Raw genomic sequence first — 23,776 nt, 5'->3', positions numbered from 1 at the left:
ATGTGTCCTCTGGAAATTCTTGTTTCATATTGCTTTTATTCTAATGGGGGTCATAAGCAGTTGTGAACATCAGTCTTAAAAGACAGTATACAAAATAAAAGGAATGTGCTCCATTTGAGAGCAGTTTTAATGGCAATTATTTAACATTTTGATTTATATAAATACTGCAGATGCTTTGTACATTTTCACAGCTATACACCTGTAAAAAGAAAAAAAAACTGGTAAGTAATCTGTAAAAACATTTGCTGGGCTATGATTAATCTTATCAAAAACAACTGGAAAAATGGAGCTCACCTTTTCAGTGCCTCTCCCCATTCGATGCTGAATTCAGGAACAACTCTATATATCTGTCCTCTGTATTAAAAAGGAAAAAATGTGATTCAGTTCTCTTGATAAACTGAAGTCCAGTTGTGTCCACAGGTGGATGTCAAAAGACTCATGTCTTCATACCACACTTTACTGCTACATTACGAGTAACTTAGTTCAGTCAGAAATGCTAACCCAGCCCTACCGTTGCTAGCAATGAATGGGATCTAGTTCCCACCAATTGGCAAGTTTCAAATGTAATCCTAACTAATGAATACCCGTTTCCATTTATTTTTAACAATTTAACATGTGCAGGTTCATTATACACACAACACACAACTTACGTATACATTCTTTGTCTTTGGACATTGCTGCCACTGCATCCTGGTGTGAAGTGAAGTGAGCCTCGGCCTCACCACTGGGTCGCCCATCTGCGCTGTACTCTATTAGAACCTTCGCCACCCTGATAGGGGAGAAGAACTGAGACAAACCAAAAATATTTGCTTATATTACTGTAAACAGCAATCATTTCATCTTCGAACTAGCACTCAAAAGTCTGTAAAATAATGTTTCCAATAACAAAAAACATTTGGTGCAGATATATGTATAAACTGATTCTAATGTTATGTTAGTACTGTGCAGCTTAATAGCTTTTAAAGTAGGAAAATGTAAAATAAAGAAATAAATAAATGTAGATGTTCTAAAAGGACTGAGGAAGCCAATCTAGAATTATAGAGTTATAATAAACATAATGGCAGAATGCATCAGAATTTAAAGTGGTGCCAAATCTCAGGGCAGACTAACTGGCCCAAAATTACTAGTATGAGTAGATAATTACTGTATATTATATAATACATATATTATATAATATGTACTGATAATTACTATTCATCATTTAAGGTTTGTGCTCAAAATACATAAAATATTAAACATTTAAAACTATAATAAATAATATGAAATATTTCAGTCTGCGCTGCTTCAGTTATTGCTGTATACAGAAAATGTCCAACATGTATATTTTACAAGAATTTAAATATAGGCTACAGTAAAATAGTCACTTTTGGGTAAACATTCATGTTGCATGTATCCAGTTAAAAAAGGGAAAATAATTCAAAGCTTTAAAATAAGTCTTACATTTATTACGTCTCCTGCTGTGACTTGATATGGCAGACCTCTCATGTGTATATAGTGTATAGGCAGAGAGACACTGTTCACTGTAAAAGGGAAGGAAAGGGTTAAAATACAAATATTACATTCAGTATCAAAACCTTATCTGGACGCGACTATTAAATGACTTCAACTCACTCTTTTGTGTGCGGAATTCAGTGCCTGAAGCTTCTCTTCTCCCTTTGCCGTACTGGGTCCGAATCTCACTCTTCTTGCTGGGGAACACCTCGATGTACCTGCATGTTCAGGAGAACAAAATTTTGAATCTTATTATATATAAATCATATATGAGTAATTTCACTGGTCTGTAACTAATCAGTAAATTGGGTTTGGATTTGAATTACTGCTGGGTGATGGGCAATGCAGTTGGATGTAGGCAGTAACTGACGGGTAACGACACTGATGCTTCATAGTATCCTTGACAATTAATGGAGAACTAGATAGGCCTGATTCAATTTTGAACAGCTTGCCAAATAATATTAAATAATATCATAATGTAATATAGCATTCTCTTTTGCTGTTATTGACTGTTACCGTCAAAACGATAGATTGTAACAGGACACTAGTAACACATACTATAGAAAAGTTCAGCAACTGTCTGGGAGAAATTCTAAGCATTTTCCATACAGATTAAGTGGTTTAAATTAGTTGTACAATTATTAAAAGATAATACTTAATGGTCATCCACAGCTTTTCATAGCTGAATTACAAAGCTCCTCTGCTATTTTTTTAATTTCCCATTGTGAAACAACTCATTGTTCTGGCCTTTTATTTACTCACTCTCGTTTAGCAGGCTAAATATTCTCCACAGGAGGAGCTATTAGCACTCAGTAGCTTCATATGGGTGGCAATGTAATACTAAATTTTGTTTTGTTTTAAAGTAACATTATACCCACCCAGCCTTACTTTGACTCAACACTGACTGTTTTTGTTCTGTGTTCAAACAGCAGCAGGTGGTGGGAGAACAAAAACATCCTGTTATCTCTGTAGAGTCGAGTAAATCCACTGAAGGAAGTGTGATGGCCTGACCTGTTTCCAATGACCTCTCTGTCCTTCTGTAGGGCTTGATCTGCCATCTCCTGGGTGGCAAACTGCACATATGCATCGCCCGAACTTCGGCCTCGGTGATCCAAGACCAACGTGACCCCGTTCATCACAATGTCCAGTCCTGAAAACATTAGTAAATGTAAAGCCAAGAATACACTGTGTGATTTTAGAACTCTTGTTCTTTGGTGACAATACACTGTACGTTTGAATCGCCCATCGTGTACAGCCAAGGCCTGCAATTTATAGGCTCAAACTGTGAAACGTTCCATCCGACTGACATTACGTGGCATGGGTGCTCACTCTGCATGTGAAACACAGCCCCTACAGACAGCTCTGTCTACAGATAATTTCCAGTAAAGTTGTTTCATTCACAACAATATGCTGTGTGTCCGAGTCCTGAGCAAAAAACATTGGCTGAATCTCAAATGAATCCCTGCTCCCTACATAACACACCAAGAAGGAATTAAAATAGTGACTCTTGCACCCAAATAATTCATCATATGTCTAATAAATGGCCATTTGGGATTCAGCCATGTGTGCACTGGACAAATAGTGCACTATTTTGGTGTAGAAGCGAGAACTTCCATAGTGCACTACATAAGAAGGAGGGGGCCGTTTGAGATTCACCCATTAATGAAGTGTGCTATAATAGCTTTGCTAACTTGTACTACACTGTGCACTAAAACCAAAAACCAGGCGGCCCACAGACAGTATAACAAAGACATATGCAAAGTCAGCAAATAAGGATGTAGGTACCACAAATATTGACTTTTTTGCTTCCATTTATGTGTGTTCACCTGTGTAGGAGCAGTGGCTGTGATTGTGTGTGGTTTTAGGTGCGACTTTGAGAAATCGGTTCATGCAACTGCTAAAAGTGTGAGACAAACAAACATTTCTGACATGTCAGAAGTCCATCCAATCGTCCGACTGCTCAATCAGAGCTGGTTTGGGCAGTTAATTGGGCATCGCTTCCCTTCTCACTCTGCATGGCAAATGACAGCCAATGAAGCTAATATTTAGCCCTGATCATGAAATTCAATCAGCTCCGACCAAAACAGGCTTAAAAACAGGCTAAAACTGTGCAGTGTATTTCTGCCTGAATCACGTTATAATGAGAATAGTTGGTTTGAAGAGTTTGGCTGTGTGAAGTTCTCACCTGAAAAGAACTGAATAACATCCTTTTCTGTGCAGTTGAATGGAAGACCTCGGAGACGAATCACACCGTCTGTACTGGGACTTTCATCTGTTCCCCTTATAAGAGCCTCTGCATCGCTGTTTGTTACCTCATACACTGCAACCAAGAATATCAGGCCATAATTTTAAAAGGATTAAAAGCAGTAAATCGTATTCACACCATCCATCAAGACATGCTTGGTGTCTGAAATTTGGTTTTGCACTGGAGCTATGATGCAAATGTAGCTAACAAGTAACAGCCCACCACTTAGCATCCTGGGAACTGCATGCCTGAATCATCATACGTTTGCCTTAAACCATAATAAATTGGTATGTGTTTTTTGACACTGCGTGGCATTTTGTTTTTAATAAAAATGGAGTACAGACAATATTTAGGTTTCGAAGTAGCTTTAGCTATGCTATAGCTCAAGCCTATAGATGACAGTACATTAGCTTCATAGCTGCTTTGCAAAACCAAAGAAGCAAACCTCAGACACTAAACAAGATTTGGCTGGTTGTGGACTGCTCCAGTCCTGCACATTTTAGTGTTTTTCTTTAATGAACATTCCCATTTCAACGCAGAAAGGGCTTCTTAACCAGCATTTTAGATGATTCTGGTGTAGTAGCAGCAGGAAAACACCAAACAGGACTGTAACCCCCTGTGCAGGACCAAGGATCAGGACCACTGCTCTAAGAAAATGTAAAGAGGCACAAAATACAGCAATGTAGTAAAAACACCTCAGGAGGGTATTCTACACACGATTCTCGAGACAAAATCCACCCTGAGCATGCATGGCTGCTTTTGTGTAAAAGCGATGCAGCATCGCCAGGAAAACAGAACACTTATACTTTTTACGGTCTAGTTTTCAGTTTTTATGAGAGAAAAAAATCCTGGGAGAGTATTTTTGTACATGATTCAGGAATGAAGGAGCTGTTTAGCATTCATGCTGAAAATCTCACCTCCAGTTTACCAGGATTTCACTGCATCCCGGTAAAATACTGTTTAAGGGCTGCATATGTGAATGATGCAAAGCCCAAACAAAACCAGTAATGAATGCTGATAATGTCCTGGGTTTTGAGTGTGAAAGAAGCTTAGATCACTCACTGAATGTCTGCATATTCATACTGTTCTTTTGACAGCAGTAGTCAAATGAAATCCATGGATTTGAACTGTAATTGTAATACTAATTACACTGACATCTTTATTTATAGAGCACTTTTTAAACAGTTGTATGCAAAAGTTTGAATAACCCCAGCCAAATTATGTTTTATTGGTTTTGTAAATGAAAAAAGGTAACATTGTCTATAGAGAACACACTCGGCATTTGGCATTTTTTTGCTCATTTTAGTGTACAACTTCTATTTACTTGCTAAGTTTAACATATTGGAAAAAATAAAATATGAAATGTGCCCTAACTTTTGCATAGACCACATTTTTTTTCCAACATGTTAAATTAAGCAAACATTTGTGCATTAAATGTGCAGAAGTGTGTTCTCTGGAGAAGATTATTTTCATTAAGAATGGCAACAAAACATGCAATTTCATATGACTAAACATGTAACAACTCAAACTGTTTTACAGTAAAAGGTGACACTGGATATTCTTCTCAGACTTTTGCATTGTGCTTACAAAACAAAAGTCACATTAGATGCACTTGCCTTCTACATAGCGGGGCCCAAGGTACTGCCTATGCATCTCCAAGGCTTTACTGATGTCCTTCTCATGCTCCAGCTCAATGAATGCTTCTCCATTCGGCTTTCCGTTTTTGTGCATTAGATGGATTCCGTTTACACCACCACGAATCTGACACTCTACGTGAACAGGATCTTTTCGTTATTGTGACAGTCTTTAAAAAAAAATCTATTCAATTAATCCTTAAATAAAAGCCAAATCAAAATGGTTAAACTACTTGAGAATGATGACATATGCGGCATTCCAGCTTGGCTGACAGTCATTAGATTAGTTTTAAACGTACCAGAGAAAAACTTCACCAGGTCCTCGGCACTACATGACCACGGCAGACCTTTGACACGAATGATGAAGACTTCTTTTGTGTCAGTCTCCTGAGTGGGAGTGTACTCAGGAAGAGGTGGGTACTCGTCTTCTTTGTATGGTGCCTAAGACAAATGAATAAATATTACAATAAGATTTGATGCTAAGGTGTTGTGGTAGACAGATGAGCTACAGGTTAAATTTCTGCTTCAATTTCATTGCCTAAATAACACTGCTCCCTTCAACCTTGGAAAAATGCTAAAAAAGACAGATGTGGAGAGCAGCCTAAAACCATCTTCCAGTAAAAGCCTTGTTACTTCAAGTAATAATTATTTATGTACATGTTAAAATAGCACAGTAAAAAACAACTTGAGTAAATAGGTTGGTGTCAAACACTTTGCAGGTACTGAGCTGCCCATTAAACCACAGTGGAATTTCTTGTAACAGCCAGCATCAATCAGCATAGCAACTGAAGTTAGTAGATTCTACTGGGGCACAAGCAGTGTTGGAAAAGAACCAATATAATCTACACAATTAAAAATGATTATTTTTCAAGGGTTCTTTAGTAATAAAAGGTCATATATGCATGATTAAAGGGTTCTTTGCTTCGTAATAAAAGGGTACAAGGGTTCCTCAGATTGATGAAGAATGTGCTGTATATGGTTCTCCAAGCTTGATATCTGAACTATAGAAGAACCCTTTTTAAAAGGGTTCTATATAGAATCATACACAGCACATTCTCCATCAGTCTGAAAAATGCTTTCACAATGCAAAGAACCCTTTAATCACTCAGGGTTCTTTGCGTGTTCATGGTTCTATACAGAATTATTATTTTAGACTTAGATTCTGATAGGACAGGACCAGCAATGAGAAAGAATCAGTAGATTCTATTAGGACAAAACCAATAATATAAAAGAATCAGTAGATTCTAATAGGACAGGACCAGCAATATAAAAGAATCAGTATATTCTGATAGGACAGAACCAATAATATAAAAGAATCAGTATATTCTGATAGGACAGAACCAATAATATAAAAGAATCAATAGATTCTGGTAGGACAGAACCAGTAATAGCAAAAAATCAGCAGATTCTAATAGGGAAGTAATGGGAAAGAAGCAGTAGATTCTTATGAGAAAGAAGCAGACCAATTCAATGAGGAATAGGCAGTAGATCCTAAAGAGGAAGAATCTGTAGATTCTAATAGGAAATAACCAGTCGATCCTATTAGCAAAGACCTTTTAGAGCTATTGAAAGAACAACTGGATGTCACTGAAACCTTATGAAACAACTGCTTTCTAATAGTAACCATTAAAATCATTAGATTCTGATTGGTAAAATGCTTAATGGGAACGTTTCGTCCAGTTCCCATTAGGAGCATTAACGCAAATCCATCTGGGTTTAATCTCAGGTGTGTGTTTTCAGACCTGCAATCCCCTATAACGGTTTTGACGTAGTTACATTAGTTAGGCTTTAGCATCTTAGCATCCGGCTAACGAACACCAAGATGAGGTGAAACTCACCTCTGAGCTCAGAGCTCTCCGGAGTGATGTCCAGGAAAATGTGGCCTGAAGCCTGAGCGCAGGTTCCGCTGACCAAGAGTGTGTTTCTCTCCAGGCTGTGAACTTTACAGAGCTCGCTCCCAAACACACAGCTCTGCCGGTGTTACTCTGCTGCTGCAGCGCCTCCTTAAAGCATGGAGACCGTCTCCTTCCCAAGCAGCGCAACAGAGACCAGACAGGCGCTGTCCTCCCATAGGCAGCCATTAGCAGCTGCTACACTGCACCTTTACACAGAGAGAGAGAGAGATAAATAAAATAAAAGACAAACTGATAAATAGTCTTGTTCCTAAACAGTCACGTTGACCTACTGTGACAGAGGACAGCGTGATCAGTGAAGCTGTTTACAGTGAAAATGGCACTGACGAGCCGGTGATTCAAAATAAAAGTTCTTCTTTTGCTCAATAAATACCCGAAAATTGTGGTATGCTTTCTAAAAATATAGCCACATTTGGTTCGAATCCGATTGTTTAATCACGATATCTCAGTATGTATTGTAGGTAAGTGTAATTCAACAAGAAATAATTATGAAAAATGCTATCTACAACAGGACTTTCTACAGGATTCAGTTAAAAACGTATAGTAAATTCAGACAATTATTACAGTTTACTACAGGATACTGCACAAGTATTACAGTATTATACATTCTAATAAGATTGTTCTATAGGAAAATTATATGGAGGATATTAAAGATTACAAGAAGAATATGCACGACTATAGAAATCTTACAGTTCGTTATAGTACTACTAATATGCATAATTTTTGTGAAAAGAAAGTCTTGACAGTGTTGTCCTGGTTTAGTTTAAATATGAAGATTATATTTAATGTACTTCAAATTTTATTATATTTGTGATGAAACCGAACAGCGGTCGCAAAGTCTACAGCGCAAATAAACCTCTGAAAGGATTTACAATATAAGCTTTAGGCTAAAATCTTTTCTCAAAACTATTGTTAAAAAAACTAAAATAAAATCGATGGAATTGCCCTTTAACTTTAAATATACGGGCAGATTCGTCGTTGTTTTACGTCCCTAGACTGAGACTTTTATTTTAGAAAAAAATGCTGGCTAAATTTTAGTTCTTGGCTTTTTTCACGCTCGCCTAAACAGTGATCTCCTGATGGCGCCTCCTGGTGGTGGCTTAGACTTCGTTTGCGAGTCGAATATTGCCAATTTATTCTCATTGTTAAAACGTAAAGGCGTTGTTGTAAATTCGTGCTCCTGAAAGAGGGCAGTTTGTTAACAAAATTAATAGGAATATGACTCAAAACTTAGTTTCCTGAAACCAAATAACAAATCTCTTCGCCGCGAAGTCTCGCGAGAGACGGGGAGACGCTCGGGACTTGGAGTAGAGGAGAAGTTTAGTTGCTCAGTCGGGAAAACTGTTGGACGAGAGACCGTGTTGGGAATCATTCCCCTCAATTATATCATATTTCACTCCTTTCCTGATTATAACGACGGATATTTCGTTTCTTCGACTGGATACATTCAGCCCTAGATATGAGCTTTTTATTGTGAGTATGACTTGTTTTTATTATCTTTATTTTCAGCTAAGCTAGCTGTCGCCGTGCTGCTGCTGTAGCGGCCAGACCGCAGCAGTAACGTTAACGCTTTTTGGCTTCGGTTGAATAGAGACCATGTGCTTCGTGTGGAGGGGCTTATATGGATAAATGAACTCCTTTTCTCGTCTTCCTTTCTGAAATGCATTGTTTGAATTGCTTATCTGGCTAGTTAACGCGAAACAAAAGCTTATATCTGAACTTTGGAGCTCTGCTATGCTAGCAGTCCACGAAGACTCGACCGCAGGCTTTCTGTGAATGAAGCTGCGTTAGCTAAGAAGCTAATGTAGTACCGGGCTAAAATACTGAAACACCAAGTGGTGCTGAACGAATTTGTTAAACTTCAGTTTTGCCATATTTTTGTACTTATAATGATGTTTGAGTTTTACATTAATAAAGTCAAAGAAGCCATGCTTAATGAGTACCTTTTGTTATTCTGTGCTAAAATGGTATCTTAGAGACCTGACACCGGTCTGTTTTATTGGACTGTTTTGTTCTGGTTTTCAGTTTTAAAATGACACCAAGGGGAACAGTGTAAATGTTAACTAGACAGAAAGCTCATTCCCACAGAAATAACAGAACCAGTCTTCCAGAAATGACTTACTATTTCTTTTTTTATGTGTTTTGAACTTCTCTTTCACAACAATCTCAGATGACACATGGCTGTTACCTACAGTCTTAAAAATGATTCTTTAGTAAAGACGATGGTTCTATATAGAGCCATGAATACTCAGAACCATTTGCGTACATAAAGAGTTCTTTACATGATAAAATGGTTCTTCTGCTGTTGTTACGATATCAAACTTGTAAACAATGTTTAGAAGCATTTAAAACTTCTGTATACAATCATATATGACACATTCTCCTTCGATCTGAAGATCCAGTTCACAATGCAAAGAAGAACCATTTAAGCATGCAAATGGTTCTTTGAATGTTCATGGTTCTAAATAGAACCATTGAAGAATCATCTCTGTGTTTGCTATCAATACTGCTAAATCTAAAAGTCAACACTGTTGGGTGGCAGAGATACCAGTATAGTTATGATAGATTTTGATCAGTTAATCAACATTATACAACAGCTAGTTCTGGCCACACAAGCTGATTGGTTGAGAAGCATTCTAACCGTGCTGTTATTTTGCCATAACAACACTTTTTTTCACAAACACTGTATCACTCCGCTGAGACGCCATTGCTAAGCGACGACTTTGACAGCTGTAGGAGCCATTTGAACATTTTTACTCTATTTTTACTTACTTTGCGCACAAACAGAAAATGGATACTTTGAAGATTACATTTGACCTGCAGCCGATTTGTCAGACTCTGAAGATGAGACTACACTAAATTCCCAAATTGTCATCACCACTGAGCAAGTATTTCAGTCGGCAGCTGTGACAGAAGAACACCTAAACAACCTGGAATTAGCTAGAAATGAGCTGAATACCATTCGCCAAACAAAATGGGCTGTAAAATGCTTTACAGACTGGCTGGAACAAAACAACGTTAATATTGATCTAGCACAAATTGACAAATCTGAGCTAAACTTGATATTGCGGCAGTTTTATGGCTCGGTCCGATTTGGTCAAACTCTGGAGATGAGACTACACGTTCGGCAAATGGTATTTAGTTCATTTCTGGCTAATTCCAGGTTGTTTAGGTGTTCTTCTGTCACAGCTGCTGATTGGAAAGCTTGCCCAGTAATAATGACAGTTTCGAAATTTAGTATAAGGAGCTGGAGAACGAACTGCTAGCTGTGCAGCGAGTGAACGGAGTTTGTTACTGTGACGCAGCAAAAAGCTGCTTGATAAGGAACTATAATTTGGCTAACATTATAATTTGGCTAATTTGACTAACATTAAAACGTATTAAATGCCACGTTCACAGCCTAAATTATTTATTTCTTACTTCATTTATTTAACTGTTGTATAAAAGCAATAGAACACTTGAGGCCATGTGTTATCGCTATAACATCACAACCGTGATGTTATCTCGTAATAACACACTCCCTCTCGCGTTCTATTGCTTAAGTAATTTGTTAGCATTATTCCCATTCAGGTGGTGCTTTTAAACTAGCCAGCATTTGTGAATATTATGTAAATAAACGTAGCTCAGTATTGTGTCAGTCACAGACACTTGGTGCCTTTATAGAGTTGTTTGTCAGGCTCAAATTATGGACACCATTTAAATAATTTTTGTTACTTTTCTAGCAGATTTGCTGTTATCTGACAGCTGTTGACTGGAGCTTGCACATAACTAACACAACAGATAGAGAAGGCACCATCTTTTTCCATCTTTTTAAAATGATCTACTTTTAACTTGTGCACTTTAGTTAAGGTGATCATCTAAAAGTAACTGTAATGCTCAAACTACTAAAACTCACAGTGTGAGTATGTGCTGTTTCAGATTAAATTGCAGGATCAGGGATTTTTTTTTTCCTTTCTGTAATCATGATCCAGCATGCTGATAGCCCGGTGCCGATATGTTGTATCAGATTGGTGACATCTCTAATAACAGACAATGAACAGCTTAGGGTATGATCACGTTGCTATATTTTTTGATCTATTTAGTCATAAAAAACAGGAACAAGACAGGCAAGTAGCAGGTAATAATATGTTAATAAATCTTAGCAGCAGATCTTGGTAGCAAGTAATGATATGTTAACAGTGAACAGCAGATACTGTTTGTTCCTCTCTGCTTTGCTTTTCAGTGTTTTGACTGGTGGTTTCTGACTCACAAGCTTACTGTTCCCTCCTAAACCCCTTTAAAGACACACTTTTGTGTGAAAGACTAAACTAAAGCATGAAACAGAGGTTGTTTCAAAACACTCTAGTACCCACGCAAAGCATGTCCTTTGAGAGGATAATCTAATGAAGTCTTTACATAAATTGAATCTGCTTTTTAAGTAGTGTACAACAGGGCTCTGTGCTGTTTTTAGGTTCTTCTGTGAAGGATCTAACCAGTGATCAGAGCAGGTCTTTGCTCAGCTCCAAGGCAGAGCAAGAGCAGTTCTTCAGTATTAAGAAAGTATGCAGTTAAAAAGGCAATTTCCTCTATTGGTTTATCTCTGCCTGTTTCTGTAAGCTCACTTTTAGTTCAGCGCTTTAAGACACTGCGTAGGCCCCTGTTGCAACAGTTACTTGAAATAAGAGAATGTCCTCAACATGAGGTCTATAATAAAAGAACAGAGACCATTTATTTCTTCATATTTGCAGGGAACATGAACTCTGTTCTGTCAGTTCTATGTCATTCTGGAACAGGCTTTATTTTTATACTTCAGAAGCAAGCACAAGCAATTGCTTTATTTTGCCATATAGATTCACAGTTCAATATTTAAGTGAATGCAACTGGATTTCGTTACTACTAATCGGTTTTACTTCTCCTTAAAATTTACTGCTTTTAGGAAAAATGTCATTCAGGACCAAATGTCTGTCTTACCAGCATCAGAAAGCCAACAAGCATGCTTATTCTAAAACCTAGACTGGTGATTGGGTAAATTACAGGACGATCATGACGTCATGTTATTAATTGCACATCTTTAAATTGTGCATGGTCATAAATCTGCAATCCAATATTTTTTTACTTCAGTATTTTGATGTTCAATAGAAGGTATTGTAAAAAAAAAAATCAATCGGTAATCGTTAGTGAAGTATCAGTAATGGTATCATTATCGAAACATTAACAATGATACCCAGTAGGAATTTTCATGGGTACTCAAGTATTTGGTTAACCGTTCATCATGTCAGCATTCAAGTACTATAGTCATTATCCGGGTATTCATTCCATTTTAGCACGAGCGGAGAAAATATACTGACTTACAATTCAGTGAAACCACTTTTATGTTTTAGCAGGACTGTAAAGTGTCACGGTTTTGCTTGTATTTGTAAGTATGTAAATTACCCTGAGCCATGCGGAAGCACGAGTGCATTATTATCTCATTATTAAGGACATGACTGAGAATGGCGTTGTAGGGCGGCTTTATTGCTATCTAGGCTAACTACTGTAGCTGATGTTAGCTATGGCCAGCAACAATGAAAATACATTTTTCTTACACATTAACGTGTTGACACATTGTCCACTGAGGAGAAAAATACCTCATTTAAGAATACTCTTTCGCATTCAGTGGTGTACCAGTTAGCTGTAGTTTTGGATCACATCTAAAAAGGCGGCCTCTGCTACTTATCCAACACAAACTACCGATTTCCTGATTGTGAATAACTAAACGTTTCGAATGTATTCCTCTTCTTGCTGCTAATTTGTTTCCTTACATGCAGTTGACCAGATATCAGTTCATTAACTCTTGCAGATTATCGAATATCAAAATGAGTTGAGTTGCACATCTTTAATACCCAGTCCTATAGTCTGGCCTTTGTAAGATGGAGCAAGTGTCTTACTTAACTTCGTGGCTAGTTTTGGCCTTTGCTGGAAAACGGATTAAGCTCTTGTCAGTCAGCTTTCACACCCAAACCAACTCTTAGCTAGAAGCTACTGTAAAAATAACACTGAGTCATTCAGCTGCACTCCACCACTGAAAGGTCTTGCCTTCTAAAGCCAAGCCCAGTTAAAAGGAGACAGGAACTGTGGTGTCTGATATCAGGAGCATTCGGTCAAATGTAAAGCATTGGTCAAGTCCAGGCAGTAATATCACAGGCTCTGTCTTTGATGATGTAATGATTTGCCTGCTTTCGTTTCAGCCTCAATTCCCATTTTGTCCAATATTAGTTCTTCGTGACATTTGTGTTTTGGACATTATTGCTCAAGTTTTCTTTCCCTTGCAACACTTACCCTTCTTCCTGTTATTGGGTCCTACTTATTTAGGCTGAGACATGTGACATGCTATGTAAAGTATGAGTTAACCAAGGAAGATATTTGTGTTAATGGTTTGTGTGTGTCTTATGAGGATTTACTTGCTTGTGTGTTTGAACAAGAGATGCTCCACTGACTAACGGGTCGAGACTTGAACACTGAGGGCCGTCTCGCTAACTAGCCAATTAGCGTACTGCGCAAATTCGTAGAAATAAGAGTTTTTACTAACCACAGGATTATATTTTTGAAGTTGATAACAGGGCAACTTTAGGGTATAAGATGCATTTTGTAAACTGCGGTGCGTAAAGGAACTTCACGACAATGCTTGTTGGTTATAATGATTGAACTAATGTTGTTGAGTCTATGCTAGCTTGTATTCATTGTTAGCTTTCTTTAGTTTCTGTGAAAGAAACCTTTCAGATGGGCGAAATGAGCGCTATGTCAGAAGAGCCCATCTGAGAACCAGGGATGTCCGGGTCCGGAGCCACTCCAGGCATTTTACTGGATTGGGTACATTAAGCCCAGTCTAGTTTTGATTTTTTGTTTCTTTATTGCACACTTTATAGAGTTATTGCAAAAAATAGACAGTATCTGTAACCTGCAGCAGTGAGGCACGTTTTTAGAACATAACAAAGTGGTTTAGAAGTCAGCAGTGTGAAATTGTTTTACAGTGGACCTGTAATATCTGCAATGTTTGCGTTTCAACAGGCGTCTTAGCAGCAGGCAGTTGGCAAAGGATAAAATGCATGGAAGTTGTCAGTGTGCGGCTATCCATAAAGCATTCATAAAATACACTTTCTTACTTACTTTTCTTACACATCTTACTCTGCACATGTTGAAGTAATATGAAATCCTACCCTATTCATGACACTATAAGAAAAAAGCTAGATTAAGATTGTGTACCACTGTGCACATATCAAAAATTAGCCATTTCATTGCCCCATTTTAAAGTAATCGGTAGCCAAATCAAATTTGTCAATATTAGACAAGACACACTCTTAAGTGTCACATTATGCACATACTTAAATGATGGTTTACTGCAGCCTAGCATATTTTACGTGCATATTGTGGCTGTAATACCTATGAAAATACAAATATTGTATGAAACTCAATAATACACCCAGATACTAAAGTACTAGGACCAGTCAGGTTGTCAGGGGGCAAAAAATTGGATCAGGGCATATCTTCTGAGAACACTGAGTACATTAACACTTTGCCCCCTTTTTTCCATTTTAAGTTATGAATCAGTGTCACGGTAGTGTTTTGCCACCTTTGGTGATATTTTATTGCATTAGCAGACTCACTTGCCTGAAGCAGAAGAGGCTAAATCATGTTGCCTTGTTGATACTTTTTAGCATTCGAGAAGTTCTCTGAGTACAGCATGTTGTTACAGTGCTGTTCTGTTCAGCCACATTCAGTTGGGAGGACTGAAGGTAAAGCTGCCCTGAGGGGAGTTAGGAGTTGTTTCTAAGTCCAAGGTCAGAAAGAAGGTTGTGGCTGGTTATGTTTTAGTTAGGATGGACTTGAGTTAATTTGTATTAGCACATTACTCTGGGGAAAAAAAGAAACAAAACAGGCATTCAGAGTATCCTGCTAAATCTGACTTGTTATTCTCACTTTGATATCTGCTTTTTTCTCGTCACCCTCACAGTGGAAGCCGTTCGTCAAAGACGTTCAAGCCCAAGAAGAATATTCCAGAGGGTTCGCACCAGTATGAGTTACTGAAGCATGCTGAGGCCACACTGGGCAGTGGGAACTTGCGCATGGCTGTCATGCTCCCAGACGGAGAGGACCTCAATGAATGGGTGGCAGTCAACAGTAAGCACCATGTGATCTCACTCCATGCGCATACAGTATGATGCAGTTTTGCTGCAGGGCTTTGTTATTCATTTAGATTTACAACCAGTGTCTGTTCTTTTCAGATGCTTAGAAATTTATTACAGTCAATCTCACTTTGTTCATGAGGATTTAAAATCCCCCTAGAATCTAAAAATCTTTTACTTTTATTCTTTCTTGGTTCTTCAGTTTTGTTTCAGAATGCATTAGCAGTGAAAGCATTGCCACGTTGAAAGTAGTCCAAAATAAAACCTGTGTATGCACATAGTCATATATTATTGAGTAAGCTGTAGTGAAATATAGATTTTAAAAAAACAAGATTTTTTTTTTGTGCATACACCAATTAGGAAGAGGAAATCAAGCAGTTAAGTCCAAATTAAAGCTTATGTAATTGAATTGTAGGGCCTTTGTAGCTCAGAGGTAACGTGTACCAGACAGTGTGAGGCTGGAAATATGAGACAGCAGCTTGTGGCTCCAAGGTCAGATTACTTATTTTTTGGTTTTGGAATTCTTGGCTTCCAGAATATGACGCTTACAAACTTGACACTGTCATACTTGCATGTTTCCACTTTCTTAGTAGTGCCCTCAGCATTAAAGTTGGTGGTAATAAAGCACTAAAATAAAACCTCAAATTTAAAGTGAAAAAGTTCACAAAAACTTCACTTTTACTGATAGGACCAAACTGAGCTGACAATAAATAAAAATAGTTAATATAAACTTCATCCTTCGTCCTCATGTGTCCAGAGAAAGGTTGGTCATCCAAGGCAACAAATTCAAAAACTGTGGTTACACATGGCGTCAGCTTGCTAGCAGCGACTTTCCTTTGTGCTTCTGTTGTTTTGCTGTATTCCGCATATAGAGTGTTTTAAGCAATGTCAAACCTGAAGTGGAGAAGTTCTTGGGCATTGTACCCCTTCTTGATGTTCAGCATAAACAGAGAGCGAACTGCTTGTTTAGTGTCCCTCAAAAAGCTGTGAAATGGTTTCATGCAGAGCAGACTGTTAATCATCTGCTGCTGCTGTTGACCAGCGTAGGAGACTAAAGGAACCAAACAGCGTTTTCAGTCACTATTTTTTTTTTTATTGCTATTTATCAGGTGTAAGCTCCTTGTCAGATTTTGCCAATGTATTACAGGCCTATTAAAACAAAAAGTAAAAAATGTTAAGTGGCATTTTTATATTTATATTTTTGGCTGAAAATGTAGCTGAAATTGCACACCTATCTGGTAACATGCTCAAAAACTTGCTAACCACTGACTACTGTTTGAGTGTCTCTTTGTGTGCAACAGAGATGGATTTATTAGTGACCATGGATCAGTGAACATACATGCTGGTCTGGGTCATTGCATCTTTTGATGCTGCATACTTCATGACAAGCCATTATACAAGTTCTATTGATGTTCCTCACGGTTCAGTGGCCCGTTGCCCCGTTCAGCTGTGGCAGACTTTCCCAAGACACTGAACTGACAGAGTAAAAATAGGTTTTCTAGTGTGTACTCTAACCTGGCACAATATAGCTACATAATTCCCCTCCCCCTGTAAATCAATATTGTGTTGCATTCCATTGATTTGGTTGCATCTTCGGTGCTGCTTTCCTCCGTTCTAAACATAGCTACATATTAGACCTGCTTTTGCTGTGCTGCTGCCTATTTTGTATACCAGTTATCCTCAAGGCGTTTACTTGGCCCTGTTGCCTCTGGTTGCAGCCTATTTATAACAATAGAGATAAGGCAGTGGAACTAGCTCCTAATGTGTCTGCTAGCCTCGGGCAAGGGTGGTTTAAAACTGTGGCAGTCTGTTTGAGATGGCCAAGGTGTTGAATTTCATCTAATTGTAGAGGACCGCGAGTGAATGGGCGTAACTCCTACACTATAGCCTTGTCACAGAGAAGGAGACTGATAATATAAAAGTAGTGTATCTGCCCATTTTTCTTTATTGCTAATACCCTCACTAACATTCAGGAATTGAAATGCAGGTGATACACGAAGTTGTTTGCATGATCTCAGAACAAAGAGTGTTTATGGCTATTGCCATGTTGTTTTGAAACATGATCCCGAGGTCTTGGGTGTGAACTCAGATGAGGCCTTGCTCGTTTGCTTTTAGGTTATAGCCTAATTGTTAGACACAAAATGTACAACTCCTTTGATTCCCTTTGATAATTAGCAAAACCTTTGAAGCATATAGAGTCAAACCACAGTTACAGTAGACTTATAGAAAATAGAAATGCTCTTCACCTGAATGAGTTTTCTCAGTGTTCCTAAATGTAGATAATTGCTCACTTATATTTTGTGCAATTGAATAGGTTTCTAATGATCAGCTTTGTGTTTTCCCCAGCTGTGGACTTCTTTAATCAGATTAACATGCTGTATGGGACCATCACTGACTTCTGCACTGAAGAAAACTGCCCTCTAATGTCTGCTGGACCTAAGTAAGAGTTACTTTTGAAGTCCTGAATGTCTCAAAAGTTAGACGGCTAATTGGTTACTTTGCATCTGTACTGTCAGGGTTAAAAATTGTACTACACTGTCACTGGGTTGGTGCCCTCAAGGGTACATCTGCAGTACCTTTAGTTGAGCAACATAATTGTACTCTATTCCCTTACAAATATATATTTTTAAATTGTGTTGACCTATACACCTCTATATACCTTTTATTTTATTATTTTATTTTAAAACATTAGTTTATGAAAAAGTACAAAAACTTAATTTAGGAAAACTGTAACTTAGGAAAACCACTTTTGATGGTACCCTTGCATTGACTGTGCCTTGATAAACAAAATCCCTATAGTTGTGGCCAGCTTTGTGTTCAAAACTTACCGCCTACTTGGAAATGATTCTTCTGCGGTTGATACTAGCTTCAGTATTAACTGCACACACGCGTTAGGATGCCACATATTAAAATGAGTTGAGATGGGGATTTGTTCTGTCATGCATGGTTGTTGATTGTCGGTTGCTTATTTAAACTGATTTTATCTTCAGGTATGAATATCACTGGGCTGATGGAACCAACATAAAAAAGCCAATCAAATGCTCTGCTCCCAAGTATATTGATTACCTGATGACCTGGGTCCAGGACCAGCTTGATGATGAAACACTGTTTCCTTCAAAAATCGGTAGGATCACACAGGTTTCTAAAATTATGACACACATATTGCACTTAACAGTTGAGGCTAACCTATGTTTGTTCCTTCTGAATTATGATTCCACAATTTTATTATATTCAACCCAAGAAAATGTCTTTTTTAAGGATTAACAGCGGCAAAGAAAATTATAATCCACTGTTTTGTTTAACAACCCTAGAATTACACAATTTCAAGCTTGGGATGGAGCATTTAAAACTATAATTAATCTTCTAAGGTATCATCTAACACACAGAAAGAATTAATGTATAATAGTAATTGCAAGTAGTGTACTATGGTATACGTTTACAGTATGTGACATCCTGACACATAGTGTCCCTAAGGGTGCGGGATATGGCAACAATATTATATCAGGATGCTTTGACATTTCCACAGTACACAATATCCATAATGATAGTCAGTATTCTTTAAATACCGACAATGTGTTTATGGTATTGGTGTTGCATGTGGTATGTTTATTGTAATAACAATAAAATATTGTCATATTGCCCACCAATAGGTCTACCTCTGTATTAAATTGATAGAATTGATTTGATTTTTCTTTTCTTCACTTTTTCCCTTTGGTAAACAACTGGGCTCAGTATAGTTTTATAAAGCTCTAAAGATAACCAGCCAAAGTTACAAATGTAATTTTGAAACATTTATTTAATTTATTTAATATTTTACCCTGACAGACAGTACATAGTTCAGATAAACTACTCTATGCAAATTTCCTCCTCCTTTATCTACTTTGTGTGTATACTTACATTTTAATTGATTTTATAAAACCCAATAAAATGGTGATCACCAAAAAATAGGTAGGATCATTGTCATTTGAAGAATGATTAATTGCAGTCTAACAGAATGGGCTGTATTGAATGTACTATGTATAAAATGTTTGTTTATAATGCAGGAAGAATCATGTTTTCCAAATTGTGACTAAATGAGAACATTAAGTAGAGAGATCTTTACTGGTACCGGGTCAGTAGCTGAAAATGCTGGATTGGGTATTGGAGAGATAAAAGAGTGAACCTAGTGAAACCCTGTATGTTTCTACATGTGGTGTAGAAGAGTCTTTGAGTACTTTGAGCATGATGGTCTACTTTTAGGTGATCATCTTAAGGGAAGTTCTTTTATTAAAAATAGCTCATTGTAAAGCTTAATAGTTTTTAAAGAAAAAAATATTTGATCAGTCTCAGCTGATACTCAAGGTTTTAATATTAGTATTAGAAAAGAAAAAGTGGTTTTATGCAGTGTCTTAACTTTTTAGCTTATAAACTGATCTAAACCTGTTTCCTCTCTTGACTGTGTCCCAGGTGTCCCTTTCCCAAAGAACTTCATGTCAGTGGCAAAGACCATCCTGAAGCGTCTGTTCCGTGTCTACGCTCACATCTACCACCAGCACTTTGATTCAGTCATCCAGCTGCAGGAGGAGGCCCATCTCAACACCTCCTTCAAACACTTCATCTTCTTCGTTCAGGTGTGTATGCCACAGTTTGTATAAACAAAGAAGCTTCTCTGACATTTCCTTTGAAAAACCTGCTTAACAAAATAAACAATTTTCAGTCATCTAAAGAAGTGCTTGAGACAAAATGCTAAAGTTGCTAAAAACTTCAGCTGTTTGGAAGTGAGAAAGCATTTTGCAAAGAATTTTTACACTGGACCGTCACTGCTCAGTTGTTTTTACTTCGAGGGAAAACGCTAGATGTCTTGTTGACATTCAAGTAAACCAAAGGTCATCTCTGATCAGTTGCATAATCAGTGTTCACTTTCCAGATGGCACACCCCTCTAATCTTTTCTGTTCTTTTGTAGGAGTTCAACTTGATTGACAGGAAAGAACTGGCACCCCTTCAGGAGCTGATCGAGAAGCTGACGTCTAAGGACAGATAAAAACAAATCAAAATTTACTTGTCGTCCCATCTCCTCCAATTACTGTGCACAGGCAACCTGTCTTTGTTCTCTCCAATGCTTGACAGATCTATGGGATTTGCTCCCAGAACAGTGGAAGACTCTAAACCGAACCGTTGTAGAAGGGTCCTCTATAGATTTGTATCTTGTTCTCCACAACTTTACAGAAGTTTCCTTTAACTTGGGTCATGAATAGTTCTTATGTTACCAGTGTCCATGTGACGTTTTCTCAAAAAGCTGATCGTCTATACGTAAGTGCCTGACGTACATTCACCTACATATTGTAATTGTTTTGCGAAAAAAAAGTACCACTACTACTGTATAACTGTCTTCATGACTGCTAATATACCACCAACTCTCGCAAGATCGTTTTCGGGGGATTCCTTGTAACTTTATGAAAAGGGAATCAAGCTGGTAGACACTTTCTGAAGAGATAAGTCCTGCTCTTCTTAGTTCAGAATTTACAGTACCTGCTCCTGAGTTTATACTATTTGTTCAGTCATTCTGTTTATTTTATCATAGCTGGACCATTTTTTGTTTGTTTTTTCTTTTCATTTGTTGTTTTTTACTTGTGTAACCCTTTGTCATTTCTTCTAGTTGTAGTGGTGCTGCACAAAAAAGGAAAATCTGTAATTTGCACTGGGCCTGTAGTTGCCTAACATGACCTTTGTACCAGTAGAGTAATTGAAAGAAATAACAAAAGACTAGTTACATGCGTAGAATACTCTAATTTTATATATAAGCGCTCCAAAAGGTGGGCAGGCCTTTCAGTTGTTGGAGGGAGGGTAATGGGGTTAATACGCTTACTATGCAACATCTGCATTCTTTTAATCTCTGTATTTCTTTGTGCTTCTTGCCATAGAATAGGCTTGTAGAACCCAAGTTGTTTTGGCAGTGAAATTACAGCTAGTGCCAATATCCAACCCACCTTGGGCCCCTTATGTGAGTATAATTGAAGTAACAGCAAAAAGGACAACAAAATCTGCTTAACATTTTCTTTAGATTACGTGTTTTTTTTTTTGTTCTTTGACTTTATCCTGACAAGTATGTCATGTTCTGACTGAAAATGTTTCTCTCATGATATTTCCCATTAAAATGGCAAATATGAAGAGGGGAAGCTGGACTTGAAAGAGAAATACATAAATGGAATATATGATAAGTGTAAACATTTTAAGCATAAATCCTATGAATATCTTAATTTTATGTTCTGTTGGTTGGTTTTCGTTGTTTGCACTTTGAATTAGCATATTTAAGAGGTTGTATGTTCCACTAAAGCTACCTCTTAACAGATTTGTGGTAATGACGCTATTTTGCAGAAGATTTTATCAGTTTATCTAAATCCCTACCACAGTATAATGAAAGATTATTTGTTTTTGATTTGGTTTCGCCCCATGAATGTCAATTTTTATGATATGAATGTTAGCAAATAGGTAGGAGCTTGTGATGGAAATGATTGCTTGACTTTTTTCACAGACCTTATTTCAAAGCGATATAAAGAGGTCCAGTCAGCAGTGATCAAACACACTATATCTTTTTTGACGAAAACTTGTAAATAATGTACACAGATTAGGTATGCAGTGGAAATAAGAGAAAAATGCTTAACTTGCAAGACTTTGTGGTACAATATTGAATGCTGTTTATAGTATAATAAAATTTGTTTGACCAAGAACGTCATGGTTTGGTGTAGTGTTATTTTTTTAGGTTTACAGTTGAGGTCGGGAAGTAGTAATGTATTTCTCCAAACGTTATACACCCATGTTTGAGTCTGCGGAAAGCCTAATCTGATGTATCAGTGCCAAATTACTGCCATCTCTGCTGAAATAGGCAGAAGTTCGTCCTGTCAAGAATGGAGGGCTGTAGGCTGCCATCTGCTGGAAATTGCCCTCATAGCAGCTGTCCTTTATCTAAACTCACTGCAGCCTCACAGATGGCATCTCTGAACAGCTGAGACTTTTTGCAGGCTCACTGTTTCTGTCCAGAGTTTAGTATTTCAGAAGCTCTAATAAGCCTAATACAACAACCCATGCACTACTGGGCAATGAGCTTATGAGTCGAATTGGTTGTGAGCACTGCAGCATTGAATTCAGGCAGTTCCGTCTTAAAGACTAGTTCAGTCTCATTTGTGCAATATCCCCCCTTAACCCAAGGCCAGCCAGGACATGTGTGATGTCTGATGGTTTAGTCTTCGGTTTTGCACTAGAACTGCAAGGCTACTGGACAGAGGTACAGTCGTAGGCAAAAGTTTGAACACCCCTGGTCAAATGTTCACTTAGAAGATCAACAAAGCATTAAACATGACTCCTGTTTAACTAATGGTTTTACTCATTGTAGTATAGGTAACAGGCATACAGTGCAAAACCACATAAGCAGGGCTGGTGTAGTGTGTACAACATGTATACTTTGTGAGGGGCCCACACTGCACCCACCACAATCATATTCTTTTGTATGCAGGAATAGTATAAGAATCAATCATTTTTTTTTTTCTTTTTTGATGAGTAAAGAATCTAAGAGCATCTCTAGACTCTGGATTTTTGAATACATAATTTAATACCTTATTGTGGGGCCCCTTATAGCTAGAAACGGCCTGCAAGTCTGTTTGAGGTTACTTAACAACACGGTTTGAGGCAAGTGTGATATTGAGACAATAGCTTGCCTGATGACATTGGTGCGGTGTAAGCTTTTAGCCTTATGGCTGCAATCCAAAACTAAAGAAGCAAACCTCAGACAACAAACACGGCAAACACGTCTGATTGTGTAAATTAGATTTCTCTACAGAGTCTTCCTTTAATAATATAGTTTTCTTCTAGTCCTTTACCTGCCCCCTGTTTTAATTAGTATTTGGTGCCATTGGCAGTGTTACAGTTCAAAGGAAAAACCACAGGCACATCTGCTCCTCCACTAGTGGTGAGAAGGAGGGTGGTGATATAGAGATTTGCTTTGTTTCTTGCTTTATGATGGTTGATGCCAGTGTTTGCCTGATTGTTCTGTACAGACCCTTCTAATTGAGATTTCCAATTTATCCTATTTTAGTCGTTCTGTCACTTATAATTTACATTTATTCATTTGGCAGATGCTTTGATCTCTTCAGGAATAATGGAGACAGCTGTAGGAGTTAAGAGGAGTAGCACTTCCAGTGAAAGACAAAAAGGCACATTAAGTGCAGAGAAACGTGGGGCAAAATACAGTTTAACAATACACAATGTGAAGGACAGAATCCGACTATTGCACAATGCAAGCTAAATAATGTTGTATAATAACAGTGGGAAGTGGTGAGTGTAGTAGGATCAACTAAAGAAGAGGGTCCTAGGACGAT

At 37.7% G+C, this 23,776-nt stretch overlaps 2 protein-coding genes across 3 annotated transcripts; one reads left to right on the top strand and one right to left on the bottom strand.

Annotated features, from left to right (window-relative positions):
* Nucleotides 1-109: 109 nt before the first annotated feature.
* grsf1 (G-rich RNA sequence binding factor 1) lies at nt 110-7,610 on the bottom strand. Of its 2 annotated transcripts, XM_036597873.1 has the most exons (11): nt 7,556-7,610; nt 7,209-7,471; nt 5,670-5,811; nt 5,353-5,505; nt 3,677-3,811; nt 2,503-2,641; nt 1,612-1,709; nt 1,441-1,520; nt 651-786; nt 295-354; nt 110-199 (listed from the first exon to the last, which is right to left on the bottom strand). In XM_036597873.1, exons 2-10 carry the CDS (start codon nt 7,449-7,451, stop codon nt 299-301), a joined length of 1,182 nt encoding a protein of 393 aa, XP_036453766.1. In that variant the 5' UTR covers nt 7,452-7,471; nt 7,556-7,610; the 3' UTR covers nt 110-199; nt 295-298. The 2 variants fall into 2 exon arrangements, with proteins under 2 accessions (XP_036453766.1, XP_036453767.1); XM_036597874.1 differs by lacking the exon at nt 7,556-7,610 and having other exon boundaries at nt 7,209-7,546.
* Nucleotides 7,611-8,563: 953 nt separating this feature from the next.
* On the top strand, nt 8,564-22,130 carry mob1ba (MOB kinase activator 1Ba). The gene is made up of 6 exons (XM_036598733.1): nt 8,564-8,756; nt 15,253-15,419; nt 17,771-17,864; nt 18,415-18,548; nt 19,871-20,034; nt 20,368-22,130. The coding sequence occupies exons 1-6, from the start codon at nt 8,743-8,745 to the stop codon at nt 20,443-20,445; spliced, it is 651 nt and encodes a 216-aa protein (XP_036454626.1). The 5' UTR covers nt 8,564-8,742; the 3' UTR covers nt 20,446-22,130.
* The last annotated feature ends 1,646 nt before the right edge of the window (nt 22,131-23,776 follow it).

The sequence above is a fragment of the Colossoma macropomum genome, unplaced genomic scaffold, assembly GCF_904425465.1.
Source record: "Colossoma macropomum unplaced genomic scaffold, Colossoma_macropomum, whole genome shotgun sequence".
NCBI classification, from domain to species: Eukaryota; Metazoa; Chordata; class Actinopteri; order Characiformes; family Serrasalmidae; genus Colossoma; species Colossoma macropomum.
The sequence above is the reverse complement of the archived record's forward strand: the minus strand, read 5'-3'. Positions and strand labels throughout refer to the sequence as shown.